Below are 18,497 nucleotides of genomic sequence, written 5' to 3'. Positions count from 1 at the left end.
AGTAAAACAAGTAAAGAAACAGCTGTTTGGATTTGTGATGACTGTTACTTTTCCAAGGCCAGAGGTACACATGCAATTTTTCTTGGCAACTCTAATTGACCATAAAAAAAAAAAACAAAAAAAAAAAAAAAACAAGTTTCATATGATTTTCTCAAAACAGCATGTGTTTTACCATTATAGTGCCACATCTCCTCTATATATGAAGCTGCTGAAATATGCTTGCCTTCTCGTAGCTTGGGGCAGTTAGCCCTGTTGAAACATGACTGTAGTCAACCCTTCTCTCAGCTTGAAAACTAAACTGATATGCTGCGTTTTGAACTTTTAATCCATAGGTCCCAAGTTTCATGAACTGGCATGCTTGTCCAGACTATTTGACGGAGAGTGGTTGGGGTTTCCTACCTTGAGAAAATTTTGAGCAAAGATGAATCCGTCTTAATTTATTAATATTACATTTCAAATCAATAAGAGAAAACAAGGATATGCGTGTAGTCATGCACGTCTTAAGCCCATGTGATATAAAAACTGGGCATAGTGGTAATACAGACCGAGAAACCTCTAATACCTCCAGGATCATCGTGGACCATTGGTGTATCAGTCTGAGAGCTCTCTCCAGGAGTTCAGGTAATCTGATCAATTGCCTGTCTCTGTTAATACTAGTGGCACGTATTGTATCTAAACAATAACGTTCAATGTAAAATGTAATGTGGGTATTTGTAACTAATAAATGGTAAACATTGTTCAAATTTGAAACATGGTCTGGTCCTTACAGCACAAAAAAGCTGATGATTCCACATTTACCTTCATTCAGAAACCTTACACTGGCAACTCTGTGATGCCTTACAGAGGTTCCGATGGAATGGCACGAATGCGGTGTGAAAAAGAATGGAACAAAAGGGAAGAGAATGTAATGTCAGTGCTGGTGCTTGAGTTTGACAGCTTTGTTAATGCAGGTAGGCAGGTGGCCCTGAGCAATTAAGCAATCCTGTGGGCTTTGTTATGTAATTACTCTAGTGCGAATGGGAGTAGTAGGTTGATGGCCTTACACATATCTTGGCCACAAATCCAGACATGCAGTGGGGACAGGAAGTCTTGGTGGCATGCAAGCAGTATTAATGTCCAAACTAAATGGATATGCATACACTAGCAAACCAATTGACATGATTTCAATAATAAATTGTTAGTTTTGAAAAAAAAAAAAACCTTGTAGAAAGTTTGTCTGGGTGACAAAGAGTCCAGAAATCTCTGCACGACTGCAGGGTTCTGCTTCATATCACTGACCTGACCATTAGGAGCCATGGAAGCATTAAACTCACAGTAAAACCAAGAATAGATCAAACGGCTATGCAATGGCAGTCATATCGTGTGCCATGGATAATCGTGCCTTTTCATCCTTTGCTTTGAAACAACTCTCCATAACAATCGATTCATTCACCTGTTCAGTATTGTAGCACTAGCTACATGAATGCAGCATAAGTAATTTGCTGCCTGCTGCTCTTAATTGAGTATCAGAATACCTGGCCAGGTTAATTGAATTATCTGTTCAATTGCTAAATAAGTAATTTTGTTCTCATTTTTAAAGTGGGCCTTTCAGATTCCGTAAGGTAAAATTATGTGAAGCTATTTAAATTTACTGTTAAATTTTGGTAAGTTGTTTGTCTCTGCACTGGACTTTCTCTCCTGTTTCTACTGAATGATCTTTTCCTTAATTTCCACATGGAAATTCTAATTAGATTCAGGTGTTTTGCTAATTGCCTTGGCAAAGGTCTTATTGGGCTTGATTTATTATTAAGTCTAAGTATCTTAATTGGTGGCTCTTTAAATAGGACTATTACTTCCTGCGAATGGGGGTGGTTCCTTTTTTTTGTTGGGGTGATTTTTTTTTCATGTGTGGTTTTTGTGGATGCAGAGTGTTTGAAGAGGGAGGTTGCTGGTCTGTAAAGGGGAAATCAGGAAGCAATAATCTTCTGGTTGTTAGAAACAGTGTATTTTCTCTAATCTGCCATTTTTCCAGTTTGAAAGTAACCAGTTATCTAATCTCCTTCCAAATTGAAACTATCCACAGCATTAAAATTGTTTATTTGGATCCTAAGAACAACAACAGTGACTAATCCAGTTATTATCCAAATCATCCAAATTTGTCTTCTTACCTGGTAGGAAACTCCAAGCTCTACAGGACCAAGGAAGAACTGGGTGAGATCTCCTAATGGGGAGGAATCTTATTTTTTGCTGCTGGATTATCTGGGCTGTTCTGACTGTTTTGGATTATTATCATTTTTGTTTATTTATTGGGGATTAACGAGGACCCAGCACAGAAGTCTCAGTTTTGTTTTGTGTTCAAACTTTTCTGGTTCAACTGCATTCTCAATATGGATCAGATATAACATCTAGGGACTTTTAAAGTATTGGTGTTTGTGGTTGTTTCATGGACATTTTTTTTTCTATAAGGACTGCCTGATGGACTCAGTGGTAAACACTTTAATCAACATTGGCTATGTTAGGCTGTACGTTATAGAAAGCTTACGTCTGTCCTATATGACTGGTATTAATGTGTGTTCTGGTAAACATTTTGAATGGTTCAAATGCTGTCTGAGTAAAACTCATGTACACCAAATGTTTGATACATCTGTCTACAAGTATTATAATCTACGCATATTCAATAACATCTGCTCTTTGAATTCTGGTGTTGCCTTCTGGTTTAATTGTCTTATTATTTTTTCTATTTGTTGTAAACAATCCTGACTTACCCAGCAATTTTTCTTGGTTCTGTCACGCAATCCTACTCCTTTGGAGAGTTATATTCAGGGTAGTTTATTTGTATTTCTGTCACAAAATACTAGTTATTGGATGTTGCTTAAGGATTGGGTTTGCTACAGTATTGTCTTTGGTATGGAAATGCTGGCTGCTGATGCTTTTGTAAAGGCCTTCTATAGGAAGCACTTTGTATAGTCGTTGATATGAATCTTGGAGTCCCGCTTTCTCCAGTGCAACTGATCTAGCTCCTGCATTATGGCAAAGAAGTGGCCTTTTTGTTCATTCATGTGGCAAATGGCCCATGTGTAGCCATTTTGCCCCAGTCTTTGCTTGAAGGTTAAGTTTGAATATTACATTTATTTCATTTTCATTCACATAAAAGTACACACATACACACAAACTGCTATGAAATAAACTCTTTTTTTTACTGAGTGCTAAAGCACTTCCAAGAACAAAAACAATATAGAAAGAACTCATGCCTAAATATGCTCAATTGATCCTCAGATGATGACAAATCTGTCTAGCATTAATAAAAATAAGGCATGCCTGGGGTGCACTTCTCATGTGCCCATTTTTGCACTGTTGGACTGTAGCCAAACTTCTCGTGACTTATTGTACGCAAAGGGTTCTCCACATATTAGGCAGGCCACTCCTGCTCTTCACAATCTCTGCCTGTTTTCTTTGCTTTTGCTGCTTTCTTTGCCTTGCCTCTTAAGCTGTTTTTGCCCTTTTATTTTTTTTCATGGGAACCTTTTTTCTTTGGTTTGTTTTCTTTGTTTTGGGCACTCGCCAATTGCTGCTTTTCCCATTTTTGACAGTTTCTTTCTGTTCAGTATTTGTTTGTACAGTGAAGATGTCAACAGGGACGCAGACTCTGATTTTTCTTTTTCTTGCCCATGCAGCAGACGGTTTGGGGAAAGAGACCCGATATGTTCCTCAGCTGAACCAGGTTCATTAAGCTTAGCACTGCTTCCAGATGGCATGGCAATGAGGTTCTTACTAGACTGGTTGCTTAGATCTTGATGATGAGAAAATAAGCAAGAGAGCCAGTCTTTTCCTGCCATTCTGGTGTCTTCATCAAAGGGATGTTTCACTCCAAAATTCAGATACTTCAAATTCCAACCATCGTACATCTAAAGCAGTCAAGCCTTACATTTGCCTTTCCATGTACTGGATGTGATCATGTATTGCTATTTCAACCTCTCTTGAAATATTGGTTGATGTTGACCTAGCTTTACTGTTGCATGTCTCTATGCCGCCTCAAAGTATGAGCGGGGATGCCAAAATTATTGCTGACCCTTATTGAGACCCCCTCCTCTATGGCCTTTAATGCAGCAAACAGTTGCTCACTTCAATAACTTCCCCTCTCAGTCTTTCTTTTGTATTTTGTAACCATTGCAGCCTGTAAATAGAAAATGTATATGTGAGCCCATTTGAGCTATAGAACAAACATTTCCCATAATGCATTAAGTAGTTATGTTATCATTGAAACACTACCGTCATGTTAATCATAAATGACTTGATTATTAATAACCGTGGCATCCTCTGCTTAGCCTTTATTTTGACAATTACAGGAGAAAAACAAAATGTCACAGAATTAGTAATTATGGGGTGAAAATAAAAGAAGCTTTACCGAAACGTACTCTTGCCTCCTGTTGCTGCAAGCATGCAATCACAGAACCCCACACGATGGTGTCTGCCAGTACAGTTTGTTATTAAACTCTATACGCGTGCATAGGGCGACTTTTTTGGCATGGACTTTTTACCTCAACTGGGCGTCTTACCCCACCGTACCCTAATACCCCTCCATTAGCAGCAACTTCTGTTGGGTCCCCTTTTCTCGCAGTCTGCGACGTCTGTGAAATTATTTGACTTGGGTGACCTTTTCTATAATGTGCACCCCCCCTCTTTTAATAAAGAAAAAAATGCAGTCCACTAAATGAGCCACCATGTTTGGCTTAAATGTAGAATTTCTTTTATGTGTTGGACTGGAAGTGCTAACCCCCATTTAACTGAGGTAAGTCTGACTGTGAGTCAGGTTTAAACATGTGAGCACTGTAATTTGCAACTCAATTAAAAATATGCTGTCATTATGGTTACATTCCACTAATCCAACAATTTTTCAATTCTCTCTCTTTTTCTTTCTTTCTCAAAAAAAAAGTTGTAAGATTTTCTCAAAACAGCATCTCTGGTCAAGGTCTGTGACTTTGCGCTGCCAAGACGTGAACCTGCACTCCCATGACTGCACAGTCGTGCCTGAACCAGGGGAGACACTTCGGGACCCCTGCGCTCCCCTGACTGTATGACACCCTGCACACCAGTATGGAGACTGGTGGGCTAACAATGGACTAACACTTTTGCAGCAAAGGTCATTCAAAATGATCTCTGCAGCATTCAGAACTGGGCAGACACATGCAAATTACATTTAATATAGAAAAGCGTAAGGTACTGCATGCAGGCAATACAAATGTCCATTACAAATACCATATGGGAGAAATTGAAATTGAAGAAGGAATCTATGAAAAAAGATCTAGGAGTTTGTTGGCTCAAATGTGGGGAAGATATAAAAAAGGCCAACAAAATGCTTGGATATATCCTGAAAAGTGTTGAATTTATATCTAGGGAAGTAATATTAAAACTTTACACTGCATTAGTAAGACCTCATCTAGAATATTGTGTTCAGTTCTGGCCATATCTCTACAAAAAGGATATTGCTGCTCTAGGAGTGCAAAAAAGAGCAATCATAATTATTCCTGGTTTGAAAGGCATGTCATATGCAGACAGGCTAAAAGAATTTAATCTATTCAGCCTTTAACAAATGGCAATCAGATTCAAAATTCTAAAAGATAATGACAATGTTGACTCGGGGGACTTTTTTGATCTAATAAACGAAACAAGGACCACTAGTGATTAGGTAAAGGGGCATTCAGAACAGAAAATTAGGAGGCACTTTTTTTTTTTTTTTTTTACACAAAGAATTGTGAGGGTCTGGAACCAACTCCCCACTAATGTTGTTGAAGCTGATACCCTGAGATCCCTCAAGAAGCTGCTTGATGAGATTCTGGGATCAATAAGCTACTATCAACTGAACGAGCAAGATGGGCCGACTGGCCTCCCCTCATTTTGTAACTTTTCTTAGATTCTTATGAGCCTTGATGGGCCCAAATTGCATTGACCTCAGAGGTATGCTGGCGTTATACTGGTTCCTTTACATTATCTGATTATACATCATAACCACAAACATGCTAAACCCATGAACTTGACATTTATTTCTGTTTTCCTTTTCTCATGAACTACACCTCTATAGCGATGATTCACATCTTGGAAATGCAGGCATCCTCATGTAATTAATTTCCTTCACACACGTCTGTCAATATCTGTATTGTGGTAAATCTTCAAAATGCATGGATGACCATTTAATGATTTTATTTAATTCCCCTTTACCTGCTAAAGCTACTGTAAGTAGCATCTAGGACTGCATTCATAATCTTTATGTAGATTAATGCAGTCACCGACTACAAGAAGCTAAAAGCACAAGGCATGCCGCCAGGAAACAGCACTGCACTTCTACATGTGTAGCTCAACACCTATTAAAAGGTGCTTGACAGATTTAGCTTCACACGTTTTCTTGAAATACTCCCGTTTATCTGCTTTCCACTTGCATTTATTTACTAACTTTGTATTTACAGCTGTTCCTAATACGAACTTCACTGTTAATTTTCCCCTTAGTGGGGTAATGTAAAGCATAGGTGCCAACTCCATGGTGGTCCGAGGATCAAACACTCATGGGTATAATAAGCCTGTGCTCGGCACCCTCCCCACCAAACTGTGGATGAGTCACAATCAAAACTATTATAGCTGTTAAAAAGTAAAACATTGAGCAAGTAATGGAGTCTTATGCAAATGACTTTGATGTGCAGAGATTAAACCCGAAGGAAATGAATACTTGCAGAAGATGCTACCTGAGTGCTGCAAATGTTTAAGAGTCCTTCTGACTGCACCCACTTCACCCTGCGTTGCAGGACACTCATTCTCCAGCCTCAGAAGACAAGAAATATCTTCAGTCAACAATGGGACAAATGAGGCTGAATCATGTTGCTGACCTTAATGTTCATTAAGACTTTACCAGAGATCCAGATGTGAATATGATTGCTGACAATTTCATCCAGAGGGCTAAAGAGAGAGGTGACATCGGTGAACTCACTTGCTGGCAGAAACAAAAGTTGCTGCCTATGATATCCGATATGGGCCAATGTGACTTTGTAGATCAGGCATCTCATCTCTGGAATGAACTGCCTTCAAGCATGAAAATGGCCTCTTTACAATACCTCTGTAAAAACCACTATATATATATATATATATATATATATATATATATATATATATATATATATATATATATATATATATATATATATATATATATATATGTATGTAAATATAATCTCTGACCAAGGTTGCAAAAACCCTTTAAACACTAAGTATGACCAGGATCATGTCAATTGGAATTCTTTACTTTCCAGTGTTTTTATTTTTGTATTTCTGTTAATTGTTTCTTTTATAATGTGTTATTTCTTTGCTGCCTTTTCTTCCAGGACCCCATTGGAACTTAACGGTATATCTCGGGTTCTATCCTGGTTAAATAAATTCATTTTGAAATTTAGAATTTTTATATGCCCCACACACCACTCCTTGGATCCCTCACAATTCAATACCAGGTATCAACAGTTATTTAATACAAGACAATACATACAATGTACACCACAGTATCTTTTGTAAAGATGTCTTTATTCATGTAGTATTTTATTCCACAACAGAAAGTCATCATGAAAAAATAGCCTTACTATCTCATGCAAGCTCACCTTGAAACCAAGCGTTTCCATTGGCATATCATCCCAAATAGAATTAGGTCTCTCAGCCCCAGTTAGATTGCTGGCAGAAATCATCCTCATTACGATCCTAGCTAGGCTAACTAAATAATGTGCCACCAACATGCACTGAAACCTAGTGGTTGCCAGTTATCGAGGTGGTGTGGACAGGGTATGAACTTGTTAGCAGTGCTAGAGGATGCTAAACTGAGGGAACACAAAGCCTTATGGGCAGGATTTTCAAAAGACAGTGTCATTGTATCGAACTCCTGGTATAGCAACGAGAGCTTTAGCAGCAAGTGATTTTCAAACAAATTGTGTTAATTAAATCAATCGGTTTATGCTTTGAAATTGAGCCAATGAAGTCGTTAATGAACTCATTTCTCATTAAAAAACTTAATTGTCGCAGGTCAGATACATCACTTCTTGTCTCAACGACTTGATAAGGGGAACTTGTTAATCAAAATGCATGTTAACATCTATCTTGAGTATAATGATCTATTTTGTGTCTAATTTCTAAACTTTAATTTTTTTAAATTATGCATTTATTTAGAACACTTCACATATAAAATGCTGACTTACAATTATCTGGCATGTGAGTAAAAATCAGATGGCACGGATTAAAATAAATAAATAAAAATTAAACCCCACTTGTCATTTACCCTCATTCAGGGGGGATATTTTGCCACAGCTTACTATATACAAATATTTTAATGTGCATTTTGCAATCTTTTTTTGATTAAAAAATAAATATTATATTGTTTGGAATTTATTTTGTTATGATGACATCTACTTTTATATGTATTGTAGCATTTTCTCTTTTTGGGACAGATTGCAACTGTGAGTAGATTAAGGCTCAAGCCCTTTATTTGTGGTACAGCAATAATTAATAAAATAAATTCATAGTGAGGGAAGGGAACTTGGAGCCGAAAATGAAAATAAATGATTACAATTATTTGCTTTTCCCTATACACTTTCCCCCTCTAACTATCTCGCTATCTCTCCACGCACACCCTTCGCTATCTTGTCTTCCATGAATCGGGCCTTTTCCATGCAACCCCTTATGTGTCCTTACTCCCCCAGACCCCCGCTTCCCACTTCTTTCCTGCAACTCCATTCCCCTTTATACACACACACAAAGCAACCCATGCAAACACGCACACACACACACACACACACACACACACAAAGCAACCCCTGCACGCACACACACATACCCACACACACAATCCTAATTCTCTCCACTCCATGCAGGATTGCTACAGTATTTTAGTATGTATGGTTGTAGGTTATATATAAATACGTATGTTTCAAGTATTATTGGTGTTTGTAGTTATTATACATGTATACCATGTATGTAACGCTTCATTATATATATTAAGCTTTTAAAATTTCAATAGAACTCCCTAACCCAATTCCCAATTTGTGTATAATTAATTGTTTGAATTCCTTAAATCGTGCATTTACTCTGTAATAAACTCAACACAGCTGCTGAAAACTTACAGTATTATAAGAACATTTTATATGCATACAAACGTGTGAAAGTGTACATTGTACATAAAGTGTGGGGGCAGTCTGACAACATTATAAATACATCTAGGCAAAATCCATGTCAATGATCTCAGGCACATGCCTTGTGCATCGCTATGTGTTCTTGATGCCTGTTCTTCATTCTTGTGTGGATAAGACACAGGTGTTAAAAGCCAAGGACTCATTGCAAATCTGCAATCACCTAAGAAAACTTTATAGTAATATCTAATATGGCGTTTTCTATACCAAGATTTCAGTTGTATAATTCAAACAAAATCTACAGTAGAGGTCAGCTGTCATAGTGTACATATGCAGAATTCAAATAAGCTACAGTTGCATTGATAATTTCTTGACAGTAACATTACACTGGGTGCAAATAACTGTTTATCATTTTAACAATACAACAAAACATTCCGTAAGGTTACAAGGTTAAAATAAGTGAATAAATCTAATTCATAACTACAAGTATAGAAAAGTCTAAAATATTTTCATAACTACAAATATGGAATTATCAAGGTAGCCTATAAGAAATAAATCTGATCCTGTACACTCTCTCTCTGAATCGTCGACGTCACAGATGCGGTCTGTTAAATGTCTGTTTCAAAGTGTTATATACTTTTTCATTAATTAAAACCCTCTTTTTTGAAGTGTAAATTAACTCCTGATAAATCACAATTAACACAGATTTCTTTTTAATTTCCCACGCAAATAAAAGAAATAGTAGCAAGAAGCCGTGCTGGTTAAGATATTAACATTATTTCGGAAATTAACATACTTTCAGAAATCACATTAGGATGATTATTTAATAATGAAAGTCATAACGACTGCTTGAAAATACCAAAATCAATGCTACATACTGTTTTCTTGATTAACACTGGAGTTATCTTTTACAAACTTCTCAAAACCCTGACCTAGGTGGCTTGGAACTTGGTTTGGGAGACTAGGTTTTAAGCCACTGCATGGCAGACAAATGTTTCATACAGCAAAGTTGCCTCAAACTAGGTCTCCCAGTGGTCTCCTGGAACCAGATTTCAAAAAAGGGCTTTGTGTTTCCTCAGCTTAAGGATTGTCCAATCCGAAAGGTGCTAGGATGGGGGTCAAAAAGAACACCTGCATGGTGCTAGCAATTCACAAGACCATCAGAGAAATTATTGGGTAGGTGAATTTTATATTGGACTTAAATGAGATTGAGTGTACAGAATTAATGCAGAAAAAAGAAAAGTAAATAGAGGCCAGACTAGTATCTACAAATTACTTTACTTTCCCTTTTTCTGATATTTGCAATTGTTCCGAATGCCATTGCTTGAATGAAGTCTGAGTACAACTCGAAAGATCAAATATGGCAATAGCTGGCAGGACCTGACCAGTTTTGGATTTTTAAAGAGATGTCATGGTGGGTAAAGTCTCTGAAATCCACCACCTGGAACACTCAAGTGCAGGAGACTTTAGAAAATGGTCTTTTTCAAAACAGTTCAAAGCCCAAGTCATACAAACATATGAATACAACATGAATAGTAGCTAAAAACCAGCATTATCATTGCATGGATTGTGTTCGGACGCATTCCACTTCTGATTTTCGCAAGTGAAAATGTCAAAACTATTGGGACTATTTTGAAAAAGTAGATGTGAACAGCGAGTAATAACCATTTCTTACCTATACAGTGCATGTAGGCAATAAACAATAAACAGTGGGGTGGAACAACCACAGCAACACATCCTAACAAAAAAGGTTGAACTAGAGTGAAAGAGAGAGAGAGAGAGAGATGAATAAATCATATTCGGGTAAACTGGTTGTGGGGGAGGAGGGAGTGAGAGTGTCTAATGCTTCAGAGTATGATACTCCTTGAAGCATGGAGCTCCGCCTCTTTGCTCTCACTTCATGTTGATAGTAAATATTCTTTGTTTATGTTTTCACTGACATACTTGCTGACATCTGATTCAGTCGAAGAATTGTATGTATTTGAATTTAAACTGGAATCTGAATTCAGTATTATTACTAATACTTTCTCACCCTGAGCGATTTTCGCCAGTTTACAAACACTGTTGACATTTTTGTGACTGGGATAATTATATGTAATTCAGTCAATATCTACCAGAGGCTGCAAGGGACCAATAAAAGGTGTTATAGAAACATTGTGTTACAATATCATCTTATCAGGGGTTTTGTAGGTGCAGTAATTCAAGTTTAAAGCTGTAGAACATACCAGTATGTTCGAACTCCCTGGGGACCAGAAAGCAGTGAACGTACCGGTATGTTCGTACTACTCAAAGGGTTAACAAAGTATAGGAATTAAGACACGGTTTCTACCCCCAGAGGAAAATCACATGGCGTAGACAGAATGAAGCTCCTGACTAACTAATAATGATCCTATCACACCACATTCCTGATTTAAGGTTCAAGTTACAGGCTATCCATGAAAAGAGTACAGTAATATTCTCCGTGGCAAGGTTTCCTTGCCATCCAATAACACGACAAAAGAAAATGATGTTATAAAAACAGGAAGAGTGCAAAATCCATTACAGCAGTAAAAGTTAATTTGGTAAAATGTTTCTGCACCCGAAATAATGTCTGTTCTGTAGCCCTTCGGTGAAGAAAATAACTTTCTTCCACCCCCAAGATTTCCGCTGGCTTCTTGCATGTCTGTCTGCAGAATCGTTTCTCAGGGAGAGGGGACCTCACACGTCAGTGTGCCTGGAGCCATAGCTAGTTTTGTTCTTCGGGCTGAACTGGCATAGGCTGGTCGCTCGGCTCCGGGGGGCTAAGGACTTCAGGTTGGGCTTTGGCTGAGCGGGCCGGTCTGTCAGGAGGAAGTTCTGGATCAGCTGCAGCTTCTCGTGCTCTTCTTTGAGGAACACGTCCACCAGCAGTGTCTTCTCCTTCTTGATCTGCTCGCTGATGTCCTTAGGGATGTCTGGGATTATCCAGTCCAGCCCCTCACTGAGCAGCATCACCAGGTTCTGAAAGAGAAACTGCTCTTCAGCCAACAGCAGTGCCTATGGGTTCCCACATGACCCCAAACAGATCCTCTATGCACAGGGATTTAAATGAAGATCATTGGGCAAGACCCAATCATTGGTTCTTTTTGAGATCAATACAATTTGAACAAGAATTTTAATCTTAGATGTCACCACCCCTTTCTCGGATATCACCACCCCATTAGAGTCTCCTGGTTGCAGCTAGGGCTTTGTGTAAATTTGCAACCTCTTTGCACTTCTCAGCCACCATACTGTTTTGTATATGGTTCATCATTTGAAATCTGTTTAATTCTCGCCTGCCAGACCAAAATCGATACCGGGTCCACTGTGATCCAGCACAAATGAACCCCTGGTGCTGTGTCAAGAAACAACCGGCATTGAATAGTGGGCAGCATTTAATAGGCAGAGTGCTTTGCCGTGGCACCACATAACATAAGCTAGCTTTTTTTGAACAGTGTGTTAAAAAGAGGAAACTTTCAAGATAGCGGAAAATACAGCACTAGTGTTGTTTTTGGATGAATTTATGGAAAATTGTTTAATGCTTTTATTGCACTTGCATTGAGAACCAACACCATGGCTTTAGGCACAGTGGATTCAAACACATGCAAGAGTCCTGTACAGACTGAAAACTACATTGAGAGCATTGTTCCTTAGTACTGTGATTGTTGTAAATTGCATGTTTTATTTACAGGTGGCTACAGTGCAGTTTACGCTTGCAATTAAAATGTTTCCGTTACATGTAAATGTTGTTCTATGGCAAAATAATATTAAACTGTCCAAAAATAGAAAAATTAATTTTTTCAACAAATATTCAACCCAATAACTTTTATACAGCAAATAAATAAATAAAAAATAAATTCAAAGAAATAATTTTTTCAACGATTTTTTAAATACATCTGTGAATGACTTTAACAGTTAGTTTCTTTGTTTTGCAACCTTCTACATTTCCACAAGCTCCTGCATTTGCCTTTTCGGTTTCTCTGCAAAGTCTTACAATTGAAGTACTACTGTTTGTAGTATTTACAACATATATATTTTTATTTATAATGTTGCTCTTGGTTATATAGAAATGTGACACTGCAATAGAATCTGTGAAGCCACAGAAATAGTAAAACTGTGTGTGTGTGTGTGTGTGTGTGTGTGTGTATATATATATATATATATATATATATATATATATATATATATATATGTGTGTGTGTGTGTGTGTATATACATATATATTTATATATATATATATATATATGTTTGGAAATTGTGTCACGATAAGTAAGTCACGATGAGTTTATGAAATTATTCAGTCTTCACCGCCCTGAGTTTACAAACTTTAACTCTCCACCGCCATGAAATGTTTGGCGTCATTGGGAGGTGGCGGTAACTTTTTTTATGTTCGGTGTTAGTACAATCTATCTTTCACATGGTCTGGTTTTCATAGAATTGTAAATCTGCAAAAGAGACCTATATATTACAGGGGAAAGACGTGCTATTTAATGTCCCCTTTCTGCAAAAAAAAAACACATCGGATTTGACGTGTCACTAAAAAGTCGGCTCTACGTTTCAGCTTCGGCACAGTGAGAGCCTGATCTCTCGAAATTAGCCGTTTCCTGTACGAACTGTTTGTCGACAGCGTTACATGCAGTTCACCTTTAACACTGCGCAACTCGTCCGTTATTTCTCTTTTTAATGCAGTTAAGAAACTATTCCTTAATGTAAGGCCGACCAAACAAACAATAACACGCTGAGCATTTCAAATGTTGCAGGCGATGCTGCAGATTCACTTAGTTTAGAAGGAAAAATAATGAAATAATTACACTGTTAATTAAACTTATGAAAACAAATGCACACAGATATGTTGGTCAAAGTCCAATACTTGGAGAAATTACACCACAGTTGCCGCACTGGTATTGTACTTCCGCCATTTTGAAACACCTACTGAGTAATCTCCTCACAAGGTTAGCTAATGTTACGAAGCGCTCTCGGTGGGCAGGTTGTTCAATAGAAAGCATCATGTAACGCTCTGGAGTGTTCTGCCTATCGAACACACCCCAGGTGTCTGGATTTAACAAAGCAGTGAAACCACAGCACCTGCTGTAACTAAATAAACAGTACCTTGAACATAGCTCGCTATGCATAATTGAGATGATTCATTGATCCTGTTGTTAACTAGGCATGTTTTGTATTGCATTAAATGCACACAAACAGCAGTTCGTTTCCAGTTCAAGTGTAAGATAAACAACATGGTATTTATGATCCTGGGAAACCAGGTTCCCCAGAGATACTCACCTGAAACAGGATGACGAAGGCAAGACGCGCAGCCAACACAGACCAATACTGCTTGGAGAACTCGTACGGGTTTGATGACCAAGGTGGTTCTCTGTAGTCCCTGTACCTGTAACAGAGAACATGCTGCTTTATTAAAGAGTATGATGTAGGGCAACATGTATTGGTAATCTTATGTAAGGCTGTAGTTGTTTTTTTTCAACAGTTATCACATTTCACGATTTCCATAAAATGTACCCATTGCAATGCAATATGTAGTTTCCCTGTGAAAATTCCTATTTCTGAAAGAATCATGTAAATATAAAGTACATACATTAATAGGACACCGTGAGTTAGTACAGTTAGATGTGTTATACGTTAATTTGAAAGTATGTTTAAAAAAACTACGTAATATGTTTTCACATTTTTTATTTACTTTTAATATAGGTTGCTTGTGTTTTGCAATGTTGAAAATCAGACGACGGAAATCCTTTAAATGAAATCATACACCAATAACTCATTTTTTTCTAAATAACATGCATACTTTGCTTTATGTATTGCATTATTTTAATTTGAAATGTTAATGTAAATAGTTGTGAAAATAATGTATAAATAAGTAGGCTAAAGATAACTGAAGGTCTGAAGCAATGACTTACTAAACTAATACTGGCTAGCTACCTATAAAGTAATATAATAACATAAAATAAAAACATTTGATTTGGTTGTAATTATGTAATTATATTGACCTCATAAAAGGTAATATATTTGATTTGTTTAAATTACAGAAGTCTTTCACTATTGTCGTACTTCAGATCACCTAATCCTGAAACGTAATATTAGCTAAAAAGGCAACGTGGAAGCCAATAAACTTTGTAGCCCATTTCCACCACAAAAAAAAACAAAAAAATTCTAAAAATAAATTAGAAGTTCGACATACTATCTCATCTCATTATTTTGACTTAGTATCTCATTATTTTGACTTAGTATCTCATTACTTCGACTTACTATCTCACAATTATGACTTACAATTACATAAAATAATTAAGGTTATTGTTAGAAAAATAAAATAAAATGCAAAAAATTAATCATGTATGCCTACTTAGAAAATCCAAGATGGCTATGAGAAAAAAGTCAATTTTAATTAAACGTATATTTGTACAGTTAAATCTTTTTTTTTTTTTTTTCTTAATTTATACCACCTTTTGATTTTGGTTGTTTAAATTCATAAACCCACCCTCTTATGTACAATGTTAGACATAAAACCTTTTCAAAGTTCAAACTCCTTTTAACAATAAAATGAAATTATAATAGTAAGATTATGAAGGAGTTATTGGTGTATGTTTTCATTTAAAGGATATGGTTGTGGTTTTCCATCGTCTGATTTTCAACATTGCAAAACACACACAACCTATATTATAAGTAATTAAAAAATGTGAATACATATTGTAACAAAAATAATAATGATCCTTCAGTCCATTTCAGGTCCAAACTCAATCTTTATTTATTACAATTATAAATGATCAAAGACAATTTAACAAGGTTAACTAACAATTTAACAGGTTGCCGTGGCCCACAACCTGCGCTGTTAAAACAAAACAATAACAAAAATAAATCTCAGGGTGGAACTAAAAAGAAATCTCAGGGTAGAACTATTCTGTTTACTCGTTTCCCTCTCTACTTACAACAACAACAAACACTCCCCCTGTCACTGGTCTGCAGCACCAGCCAGTCTCGCCTCATCCAACTCTATGACCAATCACGAGCAGTTCCTGCGGTCTGTGCCCATCGCCTATAGGCTGCTGGACCGATGGGAAAAATAGCCCCTCCCACCTCAAGTGCTCCTGTACGTCACAGACCCCACATACGTTACAATATATTATGTAGTTTCTTTAACGTACTTTCAAATTAACGCACAACACATTTAACTGCACTACGGTGACCTATTAACGTATGTTTGTGTACGTGTATTAATGTAGGCCTATTTAATTTGAGAATTTTTACTTTTTATTTTTTAAAAATCGTAATACTCACTGGTCTCTCTAGCAAGTAAAACTGTACTGTTAAATTTCAGTCCAGCTATTCAAGGAATAACAGTAAAAAAGGGGAGGGGATAGTATGGCTTGAAGCGGGCTGACGATTGAGTCGAGGAGGGGTAAGGATTGAGTCGAAGAGGGGTGAGGTCTGATGTTTGATGATCGAGTCGAGGCTGGGTGAGGATTGAGTCGAGGAGGGGTGAGGTTTGAGGATGCCTTAAAATGGATACCGTACACATGATTGGAATGGAATGTGGAAGTCTGTTCAATGATACAGTGTAGGCCATTTGAATTCTCCAGACAAACTCACAGCAGCTCAAAGGCAGATGAAGGCAGGTTTAGAGACACATGATAAAGCAACACTGGACCAACTAATCCCTCTGAGAAGGATTGCAAGCAGCACACAACAGTAATGCAAAGTTATTTGTCATGCTTGTCAAGATTTCCATGTTTCAAATTCCAAAATGAACAACAATGTGCAGTAAAGCACACTTGCCAGCCTTGCTTTGCAATCCAGGAATGCAGGAGAGGTCTGAATAAGACAGGATGTTGAAGTTATCACTGTTTCCAAATTTCTTACATTTTCAGAACATTTTAAAGAGTTTCTGTGAACTCTGTACAGTTTGTGAAGTTGCACTGCCATAACTTTGAGAAAAACATTATGCATTCAAATAGATGCCTAAAAAGGAAACTTAACATGGAACAAGTGTGCTCACAGTGGGCTCTATGTATCATTGATTTTTCTTTCATATCTTAATTTTTCATTGGTTTTTGTGACTTCTTAGACCTACCTGCAATGTATTAAAGTCATTTTCACTCTGTAACTTAGTTTCATCCCTGCTGCAGTAGTTTAGTTGACTGTTTGTTTCAAACTATTTTCGTTTGCAAATGTACGAATCTCATTAAAATATCGAAGTTTCACACTTACCCTAGATGTATTATCATTTTTTCCTGATTTACAACTTCAGTTTGTGCCTGTTATTTTATGCATGCCTCTCACTGGTATAGATTCAACTATCTGTTCGTAAGTGAAACTTCCTGGTTAAATGCTTCCAGCCTTTTAGTTACCTTAAAATAAAGCACCTTAAAATAAAAAATAAACCAAAAAGAAAAATTATTTATAGTCTATTAAATAGCATGTTTTGGTTTCTTTTATATGTTAAGATGCTTTATTAATGAAGGGAAATACGGAAATAAATCATTGTAGTTCTTTAATTAAACACAAACTGAAATCTTTTCTTATCAGTAATTAATTATGTAGTGCACAGACAACTGAAATACAGCAAAGTATTTACTTCAGTAGACTACTGCATGTACTGTACTTTTTTCCTTTACACAGCTAAAATATACATAGACTCAAACAAAAGTTTTCTGTGATATTCTTAAATGAACATGCTTTCGTGATATTAATTTGTTAAGTGTGTTCATAGAATTATGTTTTCGCTTATGAGTTACAAATGCATTTGTACTGCAGGCTACTGTACTACTGAGATGTTTTCACTTTCACAGTTGCACCGGTTGCACAGTTGCACAGTTTTATCAATTTCACAGTTGCACCGGTGAATCCTAGTGCCAGCTCTGGTCTCATTATTTCTGTTAGTTATTTCATTGCATTATGAACGGAGTAACAGATAGGGTACCACTGCATTAACGAGTCAGCTTGTCCGTTAAAAGATGGAACTATTACATTCCTGGACAACTAAATATTTATCAACTAACAGGACTGAGCGAATTAAAAAGGACAAACGATGTGCAACAAATACAATAATACATTACAAATGTGTTTTTTATGTAGCACCCACCACGCCATGGCATCCCAGAGCGCTGTACAAAATTAAAAACAAAACAAGAGAGCTCAGATGTACAATACACTCAAGTGTATGTTTTCAATTTAGACTTAAAAGAATCCAGTGTTACAACCTGCTTAATGTCAACCGGAATAGAGGAGCATAACAGAAAAAAAGCTCTGGTTTCAGTTAATGTAAGATGATTTTTTAGAACTAATAGGTTCTGTATTTTCTGATCTCAAGGAATGAATAAGAACATAGGGCCTCATTTATGAAAGAGCATTAAACTTTAG

The 18,497-nt window shown here is 36.9% G+C and overlaps 1 protein-coding gene across 1 annotated transcript in view; it reads right to left on the bottom strand.

Annotated features, from left to right (window-relative positions):
* Nucleotides 1-11,270: 11,270 nt before the first annotated feature.
* Nucleotides 11,271-18,497, bottom strand: part of LOC121318572 (anoctamin-2-like) — a 91,893-nt gene continuing 84,666 nt past the window's right edge. Inside the window, exons 27-28 of the mRNA XM_041255389.1 lie at nt 14,409-14,514; nt 11,271-12,107 (exon numbers count right to left, since the gene is read on the bottom strand). Of these exons, the coding sequence (XP_041111323.1) occupies nt 11,826-12,107; nt 14,409-14,514 (388 nt within the window). The 3' untranslated portion in view covers nt 11,271-11,825. The remainder of the gene's footprint in view (nt 12,108-14,408; nt 14,515-18,497) is intronic.

Source organism: Polyodon spathula, chromosome 7, assembly GCF_017654505.1.
Source record: "Polyodon spathula isolate WHYD16114869_AA chromosome 7, ASM1765450v1, whole genome shotgun sequence".
NCBI classification, from domain to species: domain Eukaryota; kingdom Metazoa; phylum Chordata; class Actinopteri; order Acipenseriformes; family Polyodontidae; genus Polyodon; species Polyodon spathula.
Note: the sequence above shows the minus strand (reverse complement) of the source record. Positions and strands in the feature narration are given on the sequence as shown.